This window comes from Aulonocara stuartgranti, assembly GCF_965226115.1.
Source record: "Aulonocara stuartgranti genome assembly, chromosome: 13".
In the NCBI taxonomy this organism is placed as follows: Eukaryota; Metazoa; Chordata; class Actinopteri; order Cichliformes; family Cichlidae; genus Aulonocara; species Aulonocara stuartgranti.
The window spans coordinates 29565143-29587613 of record NC_138949.1 but is presented as its reverse complement, the minus strand read 5'-3'; the positions used below and the strand labels follow the sequence as shown (position 1 = coordinate 29587613).

The 22471-nt window shown below is 42.7% G+C and overlaps 2 protein-coding genes and 1 pseudogene across 3 annotated transcripts; 1 reads left to right on the top strand and 2 right to left on the bottom strand.

Annotated features, from left to right (window-relative positions):
• Positions 1–7: 7 nt before the first annotated feature.
• LOC309720439 (cell division cycle 5-like protein) lies at positions 8–9135 on the bottom strand. The gene is made up of 19 exons (XM_082557384.1): positions 8891–9135; positions 8315–8418; positions 7982–8143; positions 7718–7845; positions 7361–7460; positions 7097–7223; positions 6900–6991; positions 6532–6676; positions 6221–6412; positions 5120–5268; positions 4542–4713; positions 4105–4269; positions 3938–4018; positions 3518–3769; positions 3315–3422; positions 1135–1224; positions 905–1036; positions 691–771; positions 8–427 (listed from the first exon to the last, which is right to left on the bottom strand). The coding sequence occupies exons 1-19, from the start codon at positions 8933–8935 to the stop codon at positions 314–316; spliced, it is 2439 nt and encodes an 812-aa protein (XP_082413510.1). The 5' UTR covers positions 8936–9135; the 3' UTR covers positions 8–313.
• Positions 9136–13610: 4475 nt separating this feature from the next.
• On the top strand, positions 13611–17256 carry LOC309720779 (cell division cycle 5-like protein; annotated as a pseudogene). Its single transcript, XR_014280733.1, has 10 exons — positions 13611–13774; positions 14181–14352; positions 14625–14789; positions 14897–14977; positions 15137–15389; positions 15485–15592; positions 16212–16300; positions 16395–16526; positions 16660–16741; positions 16937–17256. The product of XR_014280733.1 is annotated as a cell division cycle 5-like protein (transcript).
• Positions 17257–19114: 1858 nt separating this feature from the next.
• Positions 19115–21915, bottom strand: LOC309719836 (cell division cycle 5-like protein). Its single transcript, XM_082556218.1, has 9 exons — positions 21666–21915; positions 21090–21193; positions 20758–20919; positions 20494–20621; positions 20143–20242; positions 19879–20005; positions 19682–19773; positions 19327–19471; positions 19115–19193 (listed from the first exon to the last, which is right to left on the bottom strand). The coding sequence occupies exons 1-9, from the start codon at positions 21708–21710 to the stop codon at positions 19152–19154; spliced, it is 945 nt and encodes a 314-aa protein (XP_082412344.1). The 5' UTR covers positions 21711–21915; the 3' UTR covers positions 19115–19151.
• Between the last annotated feature and the right edge of the window lie 556 nt (positions 21916–22471).

The window sequence follows — 22471 nt, the reverse complement described above, 5'->3', positions numbered from 1 at the left end:
GCCGGTGTCAGATTCATGGTTTATTGATTTTTACAGACCCAAGGTAGTTTTCTTAAAATACATTAAACTTTACTGTTTGCTGCACTTGATAAAAACCTACCCCAGTGATACTAAGTTATGTTGAAAAGAAACTTTATTGGTCACGAAAACAGAAACACAAAGGACCACTGAGCATGCTGAAAACTCAGCCTGTGACATCTTAACAACATGAGCACATGGAGGGCTTATCTGTAGGATTTGCTGCGGGAAATTAAAAGGTTCAACACTCGCGGCAGCGGTCAGTCCGACGTCGATGTCTCTGTGATGAGTTTGCTCAGTATTTCTGAGCACTGTTGAGCAGCGACTCCCTCTCCATCAGCAGCTCTCCATATCTCTGCTGAAGTTCTTTCTCTCTCTCCATCTGCCTCTCCACGTCCTCCCGCAGAGCCTGAAACACAAGTTGAACACTTGTAAACACCAGCGAGATGTGTTAACTAGCTTTTTTTAATAACCTCAGTTACACCGCTGCTTTTAAACTGGATAATTTTAACCCCACTTTTTATTTGGGTGGGCGTGTAGTGCTGTAAGTGGTCTGTGATTGAATTTCTAACATTCAAAGTGTTAAAGTTACTAACTTTGTGTGACCAATGGAACAAAAGCAAGGAGACACCTTGCAATGTGATACACAGGTTTGTGTGTGTAATGTCTTACCTCTTGGCGCCTGGGAATGGCTGTGTCTTCTTGTTTCTTCAGTTGAGTGAAGGTCTGGAGCTCTGTGGCTGCCTGCTCCACCTGGTGGACACATTATGAATAACATGATTGTTATAGAAACTATGACACTGACTTGGACACTGTTTCAGGCGCCATAATAATTTACAGCCTGTGACAACACAACCTGTCAGTCCAATGAAAATGTGTTCAGTACCTGTTCCCAGAGTTCGCTGTGCTGCTTCAGGAGACCCAGCGCTCTGGACTGAAATCCTCCAAGCAGGATTTTCAGTTTCTTCTCCAGTTTAGCTGCTCTCCTGGCCTCCGCTGTCATGTGACCACGGTTCACCTATAGGGTCCACAAATACAGAGATGTCAGTGTTTAGACCAGAGCTCAAAAAGATGAAAGAGTCAAGTTTGAGAGCTTTTTTTTGTGTGCATTCTCACATCTAGCTTTTTCTCCAGGCTTTCAATACGGTCTTTCTTTGATGCCAGGTTTGCTCTGGTGTACCTGTTCTGAGTAGGCAGATACAGCACCTGTGCAGACGCAGATAATATGAACAGTTTCAACAACAGACAAAAATTTAATTGGTACCAATATCGTGAGATCACGAGTACAACAGTTTCCCCACATACCGTAAAGAAGTGTATGTAATGCATATTGTTAAAGGTGGCACACAGCAAGCCTACTCTGCTTTAGATGCATCCTCACTAGAGCAGGGCGATATGGCCAAAAATATTTATCACGATATATATTTGAAAATTTGCGATAACGATATAACCGACGATATAATTGATGCGAGACAAAATACAACTCCACAACATTACTAGCGCAAAAAGACAACCTTCCATTTATTTTCACTTAAACAAGAAGCTGGTTTTTATGTACATTAAAGCTTTATAAAAATGTAACAGTGCAAATGCAAATTCCTTGCTGAAAGTTTAACCAAAAGGCATTTCCAGTAGAAATGGGCTGACATATCCTGAGCATAACCATGTATAATATCCACTGAAGTTAAAAAGAGGTGCTTTGCAACATTAAACTGCAGTGTGCAGTACGTATTTTTCGGACCATAAGGTGCACGGGATTATAAGGCACATTAAGCAAAACAAAGCAGTCAGATAAATCAAACTTTATTAAACTCATTCTTCTTGCTTCCTCCACTTCTGTACCATTGATTCATTAATGTTGAATTCTCTGGCAGCTGCTCTATTCCCATGTTGTTGCAGTATATTAATGACTAACCTCGTATTGTGGATGGATTATCTCAGTTGTTCTCCTGACTGAAGTTTGGTCCGTTTACAGCATCCTGCCATGCGATTGCATTTGTTTCTAACCATGAAGAACCTTCACGTTAACTTTTATAAGTGGAAAAGTGTTAGTGTTCGTCCTCCAGCTTCACTGTTTATGTTATGCTAACATAGCTGTGTCGCTAGCGATCACGTAGCACATCATTATATACCAGCTAGCCCAACTTCAGTAACCCTACAAACGTCACTGCTGTTTAGTTTCCTGTCTTCATTTATGTTGGAAGTGATAGCAGAGCTGTACGTTTGATTTTTTTCAGAAATCTCTCAGTCAGAACATGCTATATCATGCTTAGGTAACTAGCGAAACTAGCGAGCTAACTTCCGCTAGCTTCCTGCTAACTTCTAACTCCGTTAAATGTAATAACTTTTGTTTTCATGGATGCCTGGAAGTTAAACTTTATAGTTACACCTGGTAAAGCAGCAATGCTGATCGTTTTATTAAAGATGAAAGAATTTAGACAGTTTTTAACTCTAAGTGATGCTGCAGTGTTGTTTGACCTGAAGTATACGGAGTTTAGGACCCAGATTACTCCCAGATTTAAGAGCATCTTAGTCCGACAAATACGACAATAACGGCCGCTTGCATGTTCTGCAAAAAAATGTGCTTTGTTGTGTATCTGACGGACAAACACCAAACCAGTTCCACATCACGGAAGTTGCACCATTTTTACAAACCAATTCTGGTTCATCTGTTTCACTCAACAATCGGCCATGTGCGTATGAAAACAAAGGCACTGCGCATGCGCGTTTTACTCCCATTCTATCGCGATATTTCATTTTCCTATCGTTGCCTAACATTATACCGGTATTACCGTGAACGGTATAATATGGCCCAGCCCTAATCCTCACTGCTGTATATTCTTCCTTTGGTTTAGGTGAGGGTGTTACTTTAGTAGAGCTTGGACTGCTCAAGTATAGCATGAAAACAAATTGTTATTACCCCAATTTGCTGAAACGCATATTATTCCAGTGGGGAGGTGGGGGGGTGAAAAACAGAAGATACAGAATCACACAAGGCCCAGACTAGTGTTTTAGATCACAGTGAACTTGCACACCTCAGGAAACTCACTTCAAAACACTTAAGCTTCGGGGAGAATGATCGAGAGTCAACACCTCAGCTGTGTGCCATCAAAGGCAGACTGGGTGTGTAATAACTAGTTGGGTTAGACTGCACTACACTCCATCCATGTGTATTTCTACACACTAGAAGCTTCTAATTTAGAAATATGACAAATATACTGACCAAAAGGTGGTAACAAATCTCTACACCTGTTTATGCTTCTCTGACTTCTCATTTTTGGTCCATGGGTGCTCACCTGTCCGTAGCATTCCTCCCACACCTGGCTGTAAGCCTCCATGCTGAGGTCACCGTGGCCCATACCTCCCTTCACCACCTCCATTTCTGCTGCCAGGACTAACTTTGCCTGTTTGTTGACACACAGGTAAACAGAATTACTGAGTGTAAACAGTGTAAGGGACTTCTTTTTTTAAAGCAGACACATCAGTGCTGCCGGGTTACCTGTTCCATCTCCTCTGTGCTAATTGGCTTGTAGGAGGTTTTTTCCAGGTAAGCAATATGTGACGCGTTGTTAGACGTAGACGTGGGGCCTCGGATTTTGCCGCGCTGCAGCTGATTGGCAGCATTGGCTGAAGGGTGATGCAAGCAGTCAAAATGCAGCATGGTGATCATTTCCTGTTTGATGAGCTCTTCGGCCTGCTGGAGGTCAGAGAGTGGCTCCATGGAGGCGGGACGGAGAACAGACTCGTTTACCTGCAGACACGGAGGATCATAAGCACAACTGGATCCTTTTAATGCCAGCTAAAGTAGACGAAATTAGTTTTTTCTTTGCTCGCTTTGATTTCTGAAAGATTTGGTGATTACATTCAAATACACATTTTCCTGCATTTTATTTAAATTATTTTAATGTTGTAATTTTACCTCAGTAGGTCTGGGGAGACTCCTCTGAACAGGAGTGTGCCGCAATTTCAACTCCTTCTCTCTTTCAGCGTCTCGTTGAGCCTGGAAAATGGCATAATGTAAACCTGTTGGATATATCTTATTCAAACTACGTGTGTGTGTGTGTGTGTGTGTGTGTGTACACGCACCTGCTTGCGTGCTTCTACATCTGCAGAGTCTTCTATGAATCCCGTCTCAGCCTCGGTTTCTTCGAGTTCTTTCTCAGCGTTTTCAGGAAGAACGATCTCAAAGTCGTTCTTAGGAACAGGAAGTGACATCAGACCTTGTCGCAGGTGCTGCAAGCTTTCCCTTTGCTGTGAAGAGAAGAACAGCAGGTAATTCATTCTGTGGTGTGTTGTTTGTTTCTTAACACACAAACTGTGCATCTGCTGCCAAAACATAAAACTAATTGTTTAAAGTTGTGATTTTTTTCATTGTATTTAATTTTTATTCAAGACACAAAAACAGAAAACTTGGAACTTTTCTGCAACATTCAGGATTTGTGGCACGTTACACAGATTCTTAACCGATCATTACAAATCTGTTTGTTGTGCATTCACATATGTATTAGTGTTTTTTATTTTACCGTGTGTTTAGCATATGCAGGGTCAGCTAGTTGTTCCTCTGTGTTAATATTCAGTTTGTCTCTCAGTGGTGTACGGCCGGGAGTTAAACCTGGAGTCCCTCCCACACGTGGAGTCATCGCACCTCCGACTTGAGGTGTCATGCCATCTGACCCCTGACCTGGACCAGGAGTTCTGTTGTAGTTGAAATACACAAAATTATTGGAATTAGTAAACTGTATAGGAACAAGTATAGAAACAAGTCTAGGAAATCCTTTCTCTTTGGTGAAAATGGTTGAGTTGTGACATGGAATAGTACACCACACATTCAACAAATGCAGCTCAACAAATCTGACACAGCATTTGAGGCTTGAGTACTAAATGGTAACACATGTCTCTTTAAGATTCTTTGTTCACACTGTTTACAAAATGTAAAAGGATAATAGCATCTGGTTTTTTGTTAGAGCCTTGACAAAGACCACTTTTGTGTTTATTACATCTTAACTTGATGCAGAGAGTAAATTTAAAAAAAGAATTCAGAACTCTATTTACGTGACAGAGAGTAAACCTTATGCTATGTGACGGATTAAAGGTTTCTTACCTGAATGGTGTACTGAGAACAGTGTTGGGCGTTTGTATCTGTTGGCGCTGAGGCGTCACTCCACTGAAATCGCTCTCATGCAGCGGGGTGTTGAGGCCTCCCTTCAGAGGGGTGTCGATGTTAGTCAGAGCCATCAGGTTCTGAGCTTCCTGAAAATACAGACACACACACACAGATGGTAAAAATTAATTTACAGATAAATACTAAAAACAAAAAGAAAGGAATTTAGTATAATTTCAATTTAATTTAATTTTACATTAGTATAGGAGAAACATGCTCTCTCTTTCTAGTCAGTACTTTTGCTGCAGCATTTGGGATTAACTGAAGGCTTTTCAGGGAGTTTTTAGGACATCCTGATAATAATGAATCACAGCAGTCCAGCCTGGAAGTAATAAATGCATTACCTAGTTATTCAGCGTCACTCTGAGACAGGATATTTCTAAATACATTAAGACATTAGGGAAGTGGACGAAAGGAGTCCTACATATTTGTGTTATATGTGCATTGAAGGACATTTCCTGGTCAAAAATGACTTCAAGGTTCCTCACAGTGTTGCTGGAGGACAAAGTTATGCCATCCAGAGTAAGAATCTAGTTACCCACCATATTTCTAGATTTTTAGAGCCAAGTACAATTACCTCTTTCATCTGAATTTAGTTGGTATCAACTTTGTAAAGTTACATTTTTACTGACAACGATATTCCTTAATGTATACATAAATGCAAATACATAAATGATGCAAAAAGATTGGTGGCCAAGTGATCAACACATAATATGTACATGCATTTTTAAGCACTATCCTGTCTCTACTAACTTAAGTTTATTATTATCTGGATTGGCAATAACTGATCAAACAGCAGACTATAAGGTATTTTTCTGATGTAACTTGTATGACATTCAAATGTGCAGACAGGACTGTGATTTCACATTGGCCCTCTAATTTTGATTGACTTTATTCTTTATTCATGAGGGACAATTTAGCTTAGCATCGCTGTAATTACATGGATCAATTAATATAAAATATCACAGATATGCAGAAATCACACATATGAGATTAAACAAAACATATGTGAGACATTTTGCTTTTGAGTGTCTTTATTACCTGCATGATTCTGTCCTGAGCAGCAGGGGTTCGTGGGGTCCGTAGCCCTGTTGCCATGGTATTGGTGACACTGTATTCTGAGAGGAGGGTGGAGGAGGCGGAGTTAGCGCTTTCACTCTCCTCGGCAGCTTGACGGGCGACCTCACTGGCGACACCCAATTTGACAACTTCCTCCAACTCAGCATCACTGATCTGTGAAGAAAGGCAAATTAAAAAAATGAATGTACTACCTGTTATCAATATAACAAGTACATTATATTGATATATAAAATCAAGAAGTAATAACAAAAGAAACAAAACAAAGTGGTTACCTGTGGTGCGGGTAACACTAGTTTGGAACGTTTTTTGGTAAACTCAGCTACTCCGCTGGTCTGCAGGATGGCAGATGGCAAGTCACTCTCCTTCTTCTTCTTTATCTTCTGTTTATCTTTCTTCCTCTCCCTCTCTTCAGTCTCACTATAAAAAAAAAAAAAAAACACAATAGGGCTTATGAATGGATGAAGACAAAAAAAAAATGTCGAACACATTTTGATCCTTATTATTTATATTATATAACATTAGCGTGACAATCTCACGCCTTCGCTGGGAGAAGCCAAGAACCAAGGAAAATATTCAAGTGACATAAACAAGGAGCTTGTTAGCATACAGAAAAGCACCAGAAGTTTAAAGTTATACTAACTTGCGTAATTCTCCATCCAAATGCTGCTGTCTGAGCCTCTTGAAATTAGGCTCCTGAGCATCATACTGCTCCATGCTGGTGTCATAGAAACCCTTAAAGTAAACAAAAGACAACAATTAGTACTGTAAGATTAAGTTAATCTCACTGCTGATGTTGTGGGTTATTTTTAAGGATACAACACATAAAGCTGTGGTTACCGGTGCAGGTTTCTTTTCAAAAGGGATTTCAGCATTATAGTCTACTCCTCTCTTCTTCTTTCTCTTCTTCTGAACATCGATTCCTGCTGCTCTCAGCTCTCTGCGTTTCTGCAGAGCAGCCAGCCGTCTACAGTATGACATCAGGAAAAAATAGTCAAATATGATCATTTTATTATTACATGTCAACTGCTCTGTAAGAGGTCCAGTTATGGACCTCTAAGACAGCTTGTCTTAGAGCAATTGTAAAAACATTATTAGCTGAACCTGGCTTCCTCCAGCTGTTTCTCTCTGGCCTTCCTCTTGGCTTTCTTGCCCTGGGTGTTGGCCAAACGAGCCCTGGCCTCTGAAAGCATCTCCAACTCATCTAGAGACCGATGAAGAGAGACAGACACACACACACAACACATTGGTTAGTTACCACATGTGACTGTGTTATGATTAAACTTATTTTTAAACTCTCACATGACTCGACTGAAAGTACAAAGTAGAAAGGAAATTTTTTAAATAATTAAATATAAAAATGTACAAGATAACTAGGAAGCAAATCCATTCTTAATATCAGGATACATTCTTTTGTTGGCTCAAATAAATCTGACAGCATCTGACAGTGTGTTTTTGTACCTTCATCCATATCCACAGGGTCAGGTCTGGCAGGTTTTGTTTCAGGATTGGGATCAATTTCTCCTGGTTTCAACTTTCTGGGGTCATCTCCCACTTCCTCCTCATTGTCTCTTTGAGCTGCTTTGTCCCTGAATAAAACACAAAATACATCTCAATTACAAATCGACAGTGATTAGCAACAATGAATGCTCCTGAACATACAAGGTGAAAAGCCACAGAATTACAAATCATAGTGAATAAATGTGTCCTTAGAGATAAACATACAGCAGGTATTCGTAGTGTTCCAGACACTGAGCAGCAGTCCTTCCTATGATAGGAGCAATGGTCCTCCACTGGGTGGGCATCAGCTTGGCCAAGTGAAGCAGCTTCTCCTCCTCTTCTCTGGACCATTCTGTTTTCTTGATACTGGGGTCCAACCACTCGTACCTACAGACAGAAACAAAGCCAGAGGAGAAGGTCTTTATTTCACTCTTCATAAAGAGAGATTTGAAAGCTAAAAAAAAAAATCACAGACAGAAGAAACAACCATCAATGTATATAGACGTTTAATTAATCTCATGTTTTTGACACATCACACATCTCTGACTCAAAACTCACCATCGGGCTTTACACTGTTTGGCAGACTTTCGGTGCAGCAGGGAGGCGATACGGGACCACTGGTTTTTCCCATATTTCATTACAGCTGCCTTGAGGATCTCATCCTGAATAAAAAAATTTTTTAAAAAGGAACAGACGTCCATAAATTAAATGGATGTACTGAATGACAAATGATTTATAAAGACTAAACATGTCAAAATCTTTTATCCTCAATCCGCAGAGGGCTGATTAATTTTCATCCCAGTGCTGAACTACAATTATATTATCCCCTATCTTTTGCTCACTTATAAACTTTTATGAAGTCTTGTGGTTTATTATTTTGGCCATCTAGACTGCCAAATATTCGCTAACTGTAAACATATATGTTTAAGTGCAAATTAAAAAGCTGCGTTCATGCAACTCAACACAAGCACGAAATAAAGTATTAAACACAGCTGGTGATAATTTAAATGAACTTAAAATGTCACACGGGATAAATTTGTTAAGTGAGTAGCTAGCTTTATGCTAACTGGAGACCACAGGTTTGCTTTCGGAGGTTAGCATCATGCTAACCAAGCTAGCCATGTAAACACGTACCTCAGTGTTGCGCCAGACGCCTCCTTTAATCATAATTCGCGGCATCTTGGCGGCTTCGTTGTATCTCCTCCTTCAGTGAAATGCTATAAGTGATTCTTATCCAGTTGTGGTGTTTTGTAGCTTAAGATTCAAACAAAACAAAAATCCAACTACAGAACAAGCGCTGCGAGGGAAAAGGCGACATGCACCATACCGGAAACTCAGAACGGGTCCACCAACTGAATTGTGGGTAATGTCGTCGATGAGTAATGACGAAAATCGATGACAGTTTCCTTTACCCCTCCTACCCCGCCCCCCTCTTTCGGAACTTGATTAAACAGACAAAGTCTATGAAAAGCACACACCATAGCATTAATACATGTTAAAAAAAAATAACATGAGACACGTCTGAACATTTAAAGATAAATAACTTGTCGGAAAAAATAATTCATTTTAAAAAACACCGTTGGAAAACACATCCTCTGTGTATACACATTTTCATATAATGAGAGCATATCTATTATTCCATATTGGTGTTACATGTAGCGTGAAAATATGTTTCTCAACCAGTTTCGAATAGATAGGAACCATTGATATGTAAGTTCCTGAATTCAAATCATAATAAAAAGTCTATTCCTCCTAAATTTTGAAATAAAAACAAATAAAGTTTGTTAAACCAAAAATAATGATCTACTATTAAGGAAGGGTTTTAACCATTTTAACTTTAAAACACCAACACCAGATGGCATCTGTCATTATGTCATTCAAGGTTATCAGGCAATCAAAAGAAATGTGCAGGATGGTCAGCAGAGTACAGCTGAGACACAAGGTCTGATGCAGTGTCCTGCTGACTAGGTGAGTGGATGAATAAATACAGAGCTGCTTGCTGTCTGGAACTCAAAGTCCCACAGGACTTTACCTCTGTTGTTGTCAGTCACCTGTGGTGGTGTCTCCCATAGTCACAAAGGCACAGATGTTCCTCACTTGGTTGTGCCTCTCAGTGCATGCGGTCTCAGTTTGCATCTTACAGTCTGGCAACATGTGTTTGATAGTCTGCAGGGCACACTTTGCACAGTCTGCAACTTGTGTCCTGTCATGCTTCTTTGGAAGCAGTACTTATGGCCTCTTCTTACCCTCAAACACACAATAATAACATGGACTGAACCACCACTCACAACCACTAGCACTTTATATAGCCTCTGTAGAAACTATCTACACCCTCACTTATCTTAACTGCACTACTGTATAGCTCTGTGTAAATAATCATTCTGTACATTCGATAATTTTTAATCCTACAACTGTTTACAACTTGCATAGTTCCCATTTCTGTATAACTGTATATCTCAGATTTCTGTAAAGTTATTTATAACATATTCTGTATAGTTTTTCATATTTATATCCTGTTCATAGCCTGTACATAGCTTGTACTCACTAGAGCCTGTACATACTTATAGTTATAGAATATTCACAACATACTTCATACCGTGTATATTATAACATACCATAATAGACCCATTTCTGTAATATACTTACATATCTATACTATTGCTAATATATATTGTAATATATCTATATCACTGAAGCACTTCTGGATGGATGCAAACTGCATTTCGTTGCCCTGTACCTGTGCATGTGCAATGACAATAAAGTTGAATTCTATTCTATTCTATTCTATTCTATTCTTCTGCTGCCATGATCAGAATTTCTGTGCTGTCCTTTAAGCAGGCCTTTTCAAGCCACTTCTTGGCTTCAGGCATTTCCTCTATCAGTCAACAGCACATCACATGTAAAAGCTTGGTCTTCTATGGCAGTTCCTTTTCCTGTTCTGTATATATACATGAAACAAATATTCTCTGAACACAAAAGCTAAATATGAACCTCCTCACCATTCCTTGCTGAGCTGTGTTGAGTGTTGCAGAATTCATCTTGGTGTATCCACCTGCCTTTGGGAGAAACCTGATTGACTCACTCTCACCTATGACTAAAATCCATTTCAGATCCTAGCTTCCAAAATCTGTAACTGCAGCAATAACTACCACAGAGACACCAGTTCTATTTAGGAATGCGTCTACGTTATGTTATTAAAGTGAATGTAGTGTATTTATTTTCCTTTATCCATCCATCCATCTTCATCCGCTTTGTCCGGGGCCGGGTCGCGGGGACAGCAGCCTAAGCAAAGAGGCCCAGACCTCCCTCTCCCCAGCCACCTCCTCCAGCTTATCCGGGGGAACACCAAGGCGTTCCCAGGCCAGCCGAGAGATATAATCTCTCCAGCGTGTCCTGGGTCTGCCCCGGGGCCTCATTCCGGTGGGACATGCCTGGAACACCTCACCCAGGAGGCGCCCAGGGGGCATCCTTGTCAGATGCCCGAACCACCTCAGCTGGCTCCTTTCGATGTGGAGCAGCAGCTGCTCTACTCTGAGCCCCTCCCGGATGGCCGAACTTCTCACCCTATCTCTAAGGGAGAGGCCAGCCACCCTTCGGAGGAAGCTCATTTCTGCTGCTTGTATCCGCAATCTCGTTCTTTCGGTCACTACCCACAGCTCGTGGCCATAGGTGAGGGTAGGGACGTAGATCGACCGGTAAATTGAGAGCTTCGCTTTTACACTCAGCTCCCTCTTCACCACGACGGACCGGTGCAGCGTCCGCATTACTGCAGCTGCAGCCCCAATCCGTCTGTCGATCTCCGGCTCCCTTCTCCCATCACTCGCGAACAAGACCCCGAGATACTTGAACTCCTCCACTTGGGGCAGGAACTCATCCCCGACCCGGAGTTGGCACTCCAGCCTTTTCCGGCTGAGAACCATGGCCTCAGATTTGGAGGTGCTGAACCGTTCCAGTGCGAGCTGGAGGCCCTCACCCGATGAAGCCAACAGAACCACATCATCTGCAAAAATCAGAGATGAGATTCTGAGGCCACCAAAGCGAAAGCCCTCCGCCACTTGGCTGCGCCTAGAAATCCTGTCCATAAAAATTATGAACAGAACCGGAGACAAAGGGCAGCCCTGGCGGAGCCCATCACCCACCGGGAACGAGTCCGACTTATTGCTGGCAATGCGAACCAAGCTCTTGCAACGGTTGTATAGGGATCGAATGGCCCGTATCAATGGGCCAGACACCCCATATTCCCGCAACACCTCCCACAGGACACCCCGAGGGACACGGTCGAATGCCTTCTCCAAGTCCACAAAACACATGTAGACTGGTTGGGCAAACTCCCATGCACCCTCAAGTATCCTGGAGAGGATAAAGAGCTGGTCCAGTGTTCCGCGACCAGGACGAAAACCGCATTGTTCCTCCTGTATCCGAGGTTCGACTAACGGACGAACTCTCCTTTCCAGCACCCTGGCATAGACTTTCCCAGGGAGGCTGAGGAGTGTGATCCCCCTGTAGTTGGAACACACCCTCCGGTCCCCTTTCTTAAAGATGGGGACCACCACCCCGGTCTGCCAGTCCACAGGTACTGCCCCTGATCTCCACGCAACATTGCAGAGGCGTGTCAACCAGGACAGTCCTACAACGTCCAGAGCCTTCAGGAACTCGGGGCGGACCTCATCAACACCAGGGGCTCTGCCACCAAGGAGTTGTTTAACTGCCTCAGTGACCTCGCCCCCGGCTCTCAACCTCACGCACTAACTCAGGCTCCTTCCCCACTGTGTGTCACAGGGATCCCAGGGGCTATGTTGTCTGGGGGCTTTTGCCTCCCTGGTAGGGTCTCCCATGGCAAATTGGCCCTGGGTGAGGGACCAGACAAAGAGCGATTCATAAGACCCTTATGAAAAGGACACCGAGGGAACAGTTTACCCTGCCCGGGATAGGGTTACCGGGGCCCCGCCCTGGAGCCAGGCCCGGGGAGGGTGCCCGAGGGCGAGCGTCTGGTGGCCGGGCCTTAGTCCATGGGGCCCGGCCGGGCACAGCCCGAAGAGGAGACATGGGCCCATCCTCCCGCAGGCCCACCACCCGCAGGAGGCGCCATAGGGGTCGGCTGCACCCGACACGGGTGGCGGCCAGGAGCGGAGGCCAGGAGCGGAGGCCCTGGCGGACTGACCCCCGGCTGCCAAGACTGGCAATAGGGACATGGAATATTTTCCTTTATTTATATTTATTTTCATGAGGTATTCTTCTTTCTCAGTGTTCTCATCTTCTGGCCTGTGGTCTGTTTCCATATTCTAAATAAACACCCAGATACTTGGAGCGCTGATGTTTTTATTCAACTCGGTCTCTGAAGTACATATTTACCAATTTCACACAAATGATACCAGGCTACATTTACACAGCAAAATCTCCAGTGTTAATTTAACACTGGAGAGTGTCTATATGGGTCCACACCTCTGAGTGTTAAATACAACACTGTTGAGTGTTAAATTAACACTTTTGACAGTGTTATATGTTTAAAAGTAACCTAGTCAGTTTTGAAGATTAACAAAGACTATCACTGAGCAGTGCTGATTTTCTAACACTGGAAAATAACTCAAAATGTTAGAAATATTTCAGTGTTAGAAAATCAGCACTGCTCAGTGTTGTTTTTTGTTTTTTGTTGTTTTATGCTCTCTGTCTTTCGCTCTCTCTCCTCTATCTGCGGTGAGCTCATCACAGGCTCCTGCCTCTGGCCCACGCACCTGTCTCCAATCACAACACCTGCTGCTCATCTCCTGCAATCCTGAGCACTATTTAAGATGGCGGTTCGGTGCTACTTTTTGTTTTTTAGTATTTATCTATAAATTAATTTTTACCATCTGTGTGTCTGTATTTTCAGGAAGCTCAGAACCTGATGGCTCTGACTAACATCGACACCCCTCTGAAGGGAGGCCTCAACACCCCGCTGCATGAGAGCGATTTCAGTGGAGTGACGCCTCAGCGCCAACAGATACAAACGCCCAACACTGTTCTCAGTACACCATTCAGGTAAGAAACCTTTAATCCGTCACATAGCATAAGGTTTACTCTCTGTCACGTAAATAGAGTTCTGAATTCTTTTTTTAAATTTACTCTCTGCATCAAGTTAAGATGTAATAAACACAAAAGTGGTCTTTGTCAAGGCTCTAACAAAAAACCAGATGCTATTATCCTTTTACATTTTGTAAACAGTGTGAACAAAGAATCTTAAAGAGACATGTGTTACCATTTAGTACTCAAGCCTCAAATGCTGTGTCAGATTTGTTGAGCTGCATTTGTTGAATGTGTGGTGCACTATTCCATGTCACAACTCAACCATTTTCACCAAAGAGAAAGGATTTCCTAGACTTGTTTCTATACTTGTTCCTATACAGTTTACTAATTCCAATAATTTTGTGTATTTCAACTACAACAGAACTCCTGGTCCAGGTCAGGGGTCAGATGGCATGACACCTCAAGTCGGAGGTGCGATGACTCCACGTGTGGGAGGGACTCCAGGTTTAACTCCCGGCCGTACACCACTGAGAGACAAACTGAATATTAACACAGAGGAACAACTGGCTGACCCTGCATATGCTAAACACACGGTAAAATAAAAAACACTAATACATATGTGAATGCACAACAAACAGATTTGTAATGATCGGTTAAGAATCTGTGTAACGTGCCACAAATCCTGAATGTTGCAGAAAAGTTCCAAGTTTTCTGTTTTTGTGTCTTGAATAAAAATTAAATACAATGAAAAAAATCACAACTTTAAACAATTAGTTTTATGTTTTGGCAGCAGATGCACAGTTTGTGTGTTAAGAAACAAACAACACACCACAGAATGAATTACCTGCTGTTCTTCTCTTCACAGCAAAGGGAAAGCTTGCAGCACCTGCGACAAGGTCTGATGTCACTTCCTGTTCCTAAGAACGACTTTGAGATCGTTCTTCCTGAAAACGCTGAGAAAGAACTCGAAGAAACCGAGGCTGAGACGGGATTCATAGAAGACTCTGCAGATGTAGAAGCACGCAAGCAGGTGCGTGCACACACACACACACACACACACACACACACACACACACACACACACACACACACACGCACGTAGTTTGAATAAGATATATCCATTATGCCATTTTCCAGGCTCAACGAGACGCTGAAAGAGAGAAGGAGTTGAAATTGCGGCACACTCCTGTTCAGAGGAGTCTCCCCAGACCTACTGAGGTAAAATTACAACATTAAAATAATTTAAATAAAATGCAGGAAAATGTGTATTTGAATGTAATCACCAAATCTTTCAGAAATCAAAGAAAAAACTAATTTCGTCTACTTTAGCTGGCATTAAATGGATCCAGTTGTGCTTATGATCCTCCGTGTCTGCAGGTAAACGAGTCTGTTCTCCGTCCCGCCTCCATGGAGCCACTCTCTGACCTCCAGCAGGCCGAAGAGCTCATCAAACAGGAAATGATCACCATGCTGCATTTTGACTGCTTGCATCACCCTTCAGCCAATGCTGCCAATCAGCTGCAGCGTGGCAAAATCCGAAGCCCCACGTCTACGTCTAACAACGCGTCACATATTGCTTACCTGGAAAAAAACCTCCTACAAGCCAATTAGCACAGAGGAGATGGAACAGGTAACCCGGCAGCACTGATGTGTCTGCTTTAAAAAAAGAAGTCCCTTACACTGTTTACACTCAGTAATTCTGTTTACCTGTGTGTCAACAAACAGGCAAAGTTAGTCCTGGCAGCAGAAATGGAGGTGGTGAAGGGAGGTATGGGCCACGGTGACCTCAGCATGGAGGCTTACAGCCAGGTGTGGGAGGAATGCTACGGACAGGTGAGCACCCATGGACCAAAAATGAGAAGTCAGAGAAGCATAAACAGGTGTAGAGATTTGTTACCACCTTTTGGTCAGTATATTTGTCATATTTCTAAATTAGAAGCTTCTAGTGTGTAGAAATACACATGGATGGAGTGTAGTGCAGTGCAGTCTAACCCAACTAGTTATTACACACCCAGTCTGCCTTTGATGGCACACAGCTGAGGTGTTGACTCTCGATCATTCTCCCCGAAGCTTAAGTGTTTTGAAGTGAGTTTCCTGAGGTGTGCAAGTTCACTGTGATCTAAAACACTAGTCTGGGCCTTGTGTGATTCTGTATCTTCTGTTTTTCACCCCCCACCTCCCCACTGGAATAATATGCGTTTCAGCAAATTGGGGTAATAACAATTTTTTTTTTTTCATGCTATACTTGAGCAGTCTAAGCTCTACTAAAGTAACACCCTCACCTAAACCAAAGGACGAATATACAGCAGTGAGGATGCATCTAAAGCAGAGTAGGCTTGCTGTGTGCCACCTTTAACAATATGCATTACATACACTTCTTTATGGCATGTGGGGAAAACTGTACTTGTGATCTCACAATATTGGTACCAATTAAATTTTTGTCTGAAACTGTTCATATTATCTGCCTACTCAGAACAGGTACACCAGAGCAAACCTGGCATCAAAGAAAGACCGTATTGAAAGCCTGGAGAAAAGCTAGATGTGAGAATGCACACAAAAGCTCTCAAACTTGACTCTTTCATCTTTTTGAGCTCTGGTCTAAACACTGACATCTCTGTATTTGTGGACCCTATAGGTGAACCGTGGTCACATGACAGCGGAGGCCAGGAGAGCAGCTAAACTGGAGAAGAAACTGAAAATCCTGCTTGGAGGATTTCAGTCCAGAGCGCTGGGTCTCCTGAAGCAGCACAGCGAACTCTGGGAACAGGTACTGAACACATTTTCATTGGACTGACAGGTTGTGTTGTCACAGGCTGTAAATTATTATGGCGCCTGAAACAGTGTGCAAGTCAGTGTCATAGTTTCTATAACAATCATGTTATTCATAATGTGTCCACCAGGTGGAGCAGGCAGCCACAGAGCTCCAGACCTTCACTCAACTGAAGAAACACTCAACTGCTTTTGTTCCATTGGTCACACAAAGTTAGTAACTTTAACACTTTGAATGTTAGAAATTAAATCACAGACCACTTGCAGCACTACACGCCCACCCAAATAAAAGGTGGGGTTAAAATTATCCAGTTTAAAAGCAGCGGTGTAACTGAGGTTATTAAAAAAAGCTAGTTAACACATCTCACTGGTGTTTACAAGTGTTCAACTTGTAAGTGTTCAACTTAGTGTTTCAGGCTCTGCGGGAGGACGTGGAGAGGCAGATGGAGAGAGAGAAAGAACTTCAGCAGAGATATGGAGAGCTGCTGATGGAGAGGGAGTCGCTGCTCAACAGTGCTCAGAAATACTGAGCAAACTCATCACAGAGACATCGACGTCGGACTGACCGCTGCCGCGAGTGTTGAACCTTTTAATTTCCCGCAGCAAATCCTACAGATAAGCCCTCCATGTGCTCATGTTGTTAAGATGTCACAGGCTGAGTTTTCAGCATGCTCAGTGGTCCTTTGTGTTTCTGTTTTAGTGACCAATAAAGTTTCTTTTCAACATAACTTAGTATCACTGGGTATTTGCCTGGGTAAATTTTTATTTTTTTGTCCCGTTTGGATCTATAGCCATCAGAATTGTTGTCTTAAGGCCAAGAAAGATGCCAAGTTGATATATTTTACCAAGTGGATCATCATGGCCTTGCCATATTGGTCCATTTGATCTTTATTATAATTATGTATTTTATCTTCGGGACAGACATGACTGGGGATAGGACAGGGAGAAAGAACAAAAACAACCAGTGGGGAGAAGGGGGAAAGAAAAACAAAACTTCTGGATCACCTGTATGGAGGGGAAAAAAAAAAAAAAACAGAAGAGAAAGCAAAAAAAGAGCATAATAAAAAACAGCACCATCACAATAAACTAGATAACAGTAGATACCAATTATTAAATGATATTGTGCAGCACGCAAGATAGACAGCGCACAATGTGTTTTGAGGCAGCAGCCAAGAAAGGTGTAGTCTGTGCATACCTGTGTAGATCAGCATGCTTGTATTCCAAAGGTTTCTCCATGTAACAATCTGCTAGGGAGTGTGGGGAGCCATAGCCCCGTCCCCCAGGGCATGAAGCAGGTATGGAGGAGGTCCAGGCCCCAGATATCCAGAGACCCCAGGAGACAAGGACCTGAGGACCACCAAAAGGGGGGGGGAACTGTGCCACCCTCCTGGGAAGAGCTGAGTAGAGCCCCAAACGGGAGGTTACCCAGCAGCTACGGAGCAGAGGCCAGAGGGGGTTGCAGTGGCGTGCCCGCAGGCTCTGCCGGCAGCCAGCTGTGCCAGAGAGGACAGAGCTTCAGGCCCAGAGGCCTGAGGGCACTCCATCCCCTGGAAGGGGCCAGGCCCCGCCCATCGGCCACCAGGAGTGAGCTGGTACATACATGAGCGCCCAGCCCCAGTCGACAAGGACCACCAACACACCAACATCTGAGGGCATCAGCCACAGGCAGGGAGTGTGGTGGGGGGAGATAGGCCTCCGTACTTTGGAGGACCTGAGATGTACCCAGAGAGATTGAGTCTAAGACTCAACCTGACATATAGACACAGACGAACAAGCGCCTGCGGACACAAACGTGCATTCCCACCCCATATACACAACCAAATACTCGGCACTCACCCAACGTGTAGACAGACACAAATAGAGACTGCACAGACAGTCACACTCCCCAAACATACTCTATATCCCAGGCCCAGGTACCCCCGCCCCGAGACGGACAAGCCGCACCTAAACCCAGGAGATGTAACCCTTCTCTCTGGGGTGGAGGCAAGCGGACCACCTCCTTATCTGCAGTAGCAGGGAGGCCCCGCATCCCAGACTCCAATCTGACGGCCAGCACCTCGTCCCAGCCCCAGCGGCTAACAGAACCGGGGTGAGTGAAGACCCCAAACCTCCCTACGCCCGGGCAGATGTAGTGTTGCTGTGTGCTGTTCTTAAGTGCATTTAAAACACAGGAGGGCATGTTCGTGCTTCCTGCCAGAGAGCAGCACGGCTCCTCCCGAAAACCCTTAGTGTCTAAATGCATTTAAAATTGAGGGTCGGGCACCAATGCCAGAGGTGGGTTGGAATACACCGACCATCCTCTGGATGCTGTAAAATGTGCCCACCCCCAAGGCCCTATATATGTGTGTGTGTTATGTGAGAGTGTGAGTAATGTGGACGTCTAGGTTGCAGAATAAAATTGAGGCACAGGCTGCCTGGGGTAAATTTTTATCAAGTGCAGCAAACAGTAAAGTTTAATGTATTATAAGAAAACTACCTTGGGTCTGTAAAAATCAATAAACCATGAATCTGACACTGGCTTACTGAAAAGTTTTTATTACAATAGAAATTGAAAAAAAAAAAGAAAAAGAAAAAAAAAAGGTATAGAATAAAATCCAAGAATATGCGTAAAATAATTAACACCTCAGCAGGTGAGGAAGGTCATCCCACTCCTGGAATAGGCACTCTGCCAGAGAGAGAAGATGGACGGCATGTTGTTCAGTAGGAAAAAACACATTTAAATTCCTGTCCAGAGTGTATTTCTGACACAAGGTACAGAGATTTGAGAGAGAGAGAGATACGTGGTTACAAGTGGTTACCTGTGGTGCGAGTAACACTAGTTTGGAACGTTTTTTGGTAAACTCAGCCACTCTGCTGGTCTGCAGGATGGCAGACGGCAAGTCACTCTCCTTCTTCTTCTTTATCTTCTGTTTATCTTTCTTCCTCTCCCTCTCTTCAGTCTCACTATAAAAAAAACACAATAGGGCTTATGAATGGATGAAGACAAAAATTTGGAACACATTTTGATCCTTATTATTTATATTATATAACATTAGCGTGACAATCTCACGCCTTCGCTGGGAGAAGCCAAGAACCAAGGAAAATATTCAAGTGACATAAACAAGGAACTTGTTAGCATACAGAAAAGCACCAGAAGTTTAAAGTTATACTAACTTGCGTAATTCTCCATCCAAATGCTGCTGTCTGAGCCTCTTGAAATTAGGCTCCTGAGCATCATACTGCTCCATGCTGGTGTCATAGAAACCCTTAAAGTAAACAAAAGACAACAATTAGTACTGTAAGATTAAGTTAATCTCACTGCTGATGTTGTGGGTTATTTTTAAGGATACAACACATAAAGCTGTGGTTACCGGTGCAGGTTTCTTTTCAAAAGGGATTTCAGCATTATAGTCTACTCCTCTCTTCTTCTTTCTCTTCTTCTGAACATCGATTCCTGCTGCTCTCAGCTCTCTGTGTTTCTGCAGAGCAGCCAGCCGTCTACAGTATGACATCAGGAAAAAATAGTCAAATATGATCATTTTATTATTACATGTCAACTGCTCTGTAAGAGGTCCAGTTATGGACCTCTAAGACAGCTTGTCTTAGAGCAATTGTAAAAACATTATTAGCTGAACCTGGCTTCCTCCAGCTGTTTCTCTCTGGCCTTCCTCTTGGCTTTCTTGCCCTGGGTGTTGGCCAAACGAGCCCTGGCCTCTGAAAGCATCTCCAACTCATCTAGAGACCGATGAAGAGAGACAGACACACAACACATTGGTTAGTTACCACATGTGACTGTGTTATGATTAAACTTATTTTTAAACTCTCACATGACTCGACTGAAAGTACAAAGTAGAAAGGAAATTTTTTAAATAATTAAATATAAAAATGTACAAGATAACTAGGAAGCAAATCCATTCTTAATATCAGGATACATTCTTTTGTTGGCTCAAATAAATCTGACAGCATCTGACAGTGTGTTTTTGTACCTTCATCCATATCCACAGGGTCAGGTCTGGCAGGTTTTGTTTCAGGATTGGGATCAATTTCTCCTGGTTTCAACTTTCTGGGGTCATCTCCCACTTCCTCCTCATTGTCTCTTTGAGCTGCTTTGTCCCTGAATAAAACACAAAATACATCTCAATTACAAATCGACAGTGATTAGCAACAATGAATGCTCCTGAACATACAAGGTGAAAAGCCACAGAATTACAAATCATAGTGAATAAATGTGTCCTTAGAGATAAACATACAGCAGGTATTCGTAGTGTTCCAGACACTGAGCAGCAGTCCTTCCTATGATAGGAGCAATGGTCCTCCACTGGGTGGGCATCAGCTTGGCCAAGTGAAGCAGCTTCTCCTCCTCTTCTCTGGACCATTCTGTTTTCTTGATACTGGGGTCCAACCACTCGTACCTACAGACAGAAACAAAGCCAGAGGAGAAGGTCTTTATTTCACTCTTCATAAAGAGAGATTTGAAAGCTAAAAAAAAAATCACAGACAGAAGAAACAACCATCAATGTATATAGACGTTTAATTAATCTCATGTTTTTGACACATCACACATCTCTGACTCAAAACTCACCATCGGGCTTTACACTGTTTGGCAGACTTTCGGTGCAGCAGGGAGGCGATACGGGACCACTGGTTTTTCCCATATTTCATTACAGCTGCCTTGAGGATCTCATCCTGAATAAAAAAATTTTTTAAAAAGGAACAGACGTCCATAAATTAAATGGATGTACTGAATGACAAATGATTTATAAAGACTAAACATGTCAAAATCTTTTATCCTCAATCCGCAGAGGGCTGATTAATTTTCATCCCAGTGCTGAACTACAATTATATTATCCCCTATCTTTTGCTCACTTATAAACTTTTATGAAGTCTTGTGGTTTATTATTTTGGCCATCTAGACTGCCAAATATTCGCTAACTGTAAACATATATGTTTAAGTGCAAATTAAAAAGCTGCGTTCATGCAACTCAACACAAGCACGAAATAAAGTATTAAACACAGCTGGTGATAATTTAAATGAACTTAAAATGTCACACGGGATAAATTTGTTAAGTGAGTAGCTAGCTTTATGCTAACTCGAGACCACAGGTTTGCTTTCGGAGGTTAGCATCATGCTAACCAAGCTAGCCATGTAAACACGTACCTCAGTGTTGCGCCAGACGCCTCCTTTAATCATAATTCGCGGCATCTTGGCGGCTTCGTTGTATCTCCTCCTTCAGTGAAATGCTATAAGTGATTCTTATCCAGTTGTGGTGTTTTGTAGCTTAAGATTCAAACAAAACAAAAATCCAACTACAGAACAAGCGCTGCGAGGGAAAAGGCGACATGCACCATACCGGAAACTCAGAACGGGTCCACCAACTGAATTGTGGGTAATGTCGTCGATGAGTAATGACGAAAATCGATGACAGTTTCCTTTACCCCTCCTACCCCGCCCCCCTCTTTCGGAACTTGATTAAACAGACAAAGTCTATGAAAAGCACACACCATAGCATTAATACATGTTAAAAAAAAATAACATGAGACACGTCTGAACATTTAAAGATAAATAACTTGTTGGAAAAAATAATTCATTTTAAAAAACACCGTTGGAAAACACATCCTCTGTGTATACACATTTTCATATAATGAGAGCATATCTATTATTCCATATTGGTGTTACATGTAGCGTGAAAATATGTTTCTCAACCAGTTTCGAATAGATAGGAACCATCCATCCATCCATCCATCCATTTGCTTCCGCTTATCCTTTTCAGGGTCGCGGGGGGCGCTGGAGCCCATCCCAGCTGTCATAGGGCGAGAGGCGGGGTACACCCTGGACAGGTCGCTAGTCTGTCGCAGGGCTAGATAGGAACCATTGATATGTAAGTTCCTGAATTAAATCAGAATAAAAAGTCTATTCCTCCTAAATTTTGAAATAAAAAAACAAATAAAGTTTGTTAAACCAAA

What these genes read in the sequence shown, in the direction of transcription:
- LOC309720439 (XM_082557384.1), bottom strand. Translation starts at nt 8,935, where the DNA reads ATGCCGCGAATTATGATTAAAGGAGGCGTCTGGCGCAACACTGAG. An exon ending in GGGAGGAATGCTACGGACAG is followed by an intron (nt 1,225 to 3,314) that starts GTGAGCACCCAT and finishes GCGTCTGCACAG; the next exon opens with GTGCTGTATCTGCCTACTCA. An exon ending in CCATTCCCAGGCGCCAAGAG is followed by an intron (nt 428 to 690) that starts GTAAGACATTAC and finishes CTTGTGTTTCAG; the next exon opens with GCTCTGCGGGAGGACGTGGA.
- LOC309719836 (XM_082556218.1), bottom strand. Translation starts at nt 21,710, where the DNA reads ATGCCGCGAATTATGATTAAAGGAGGCGTCTGGCGCAACACTGAG. An exon ending in GCGTCTGGCGCAACACTGAG is followed by an intron (nt 21,194 to 21,665) that starts GTACGTGTTTAC and finishes TTTTTTATTCAG; the next exon opens with GATGAGATCCTCAAGGCAGC. An exon ending in TAGTGTTACTCGCACCACAG is followed by an intron (nt 19,194 to 19,326) that starts GTAACCACTTGT and finishes TCTCTCTGGCAG; the next exon opens with AGTGCCTATTCCAGGAGTGG.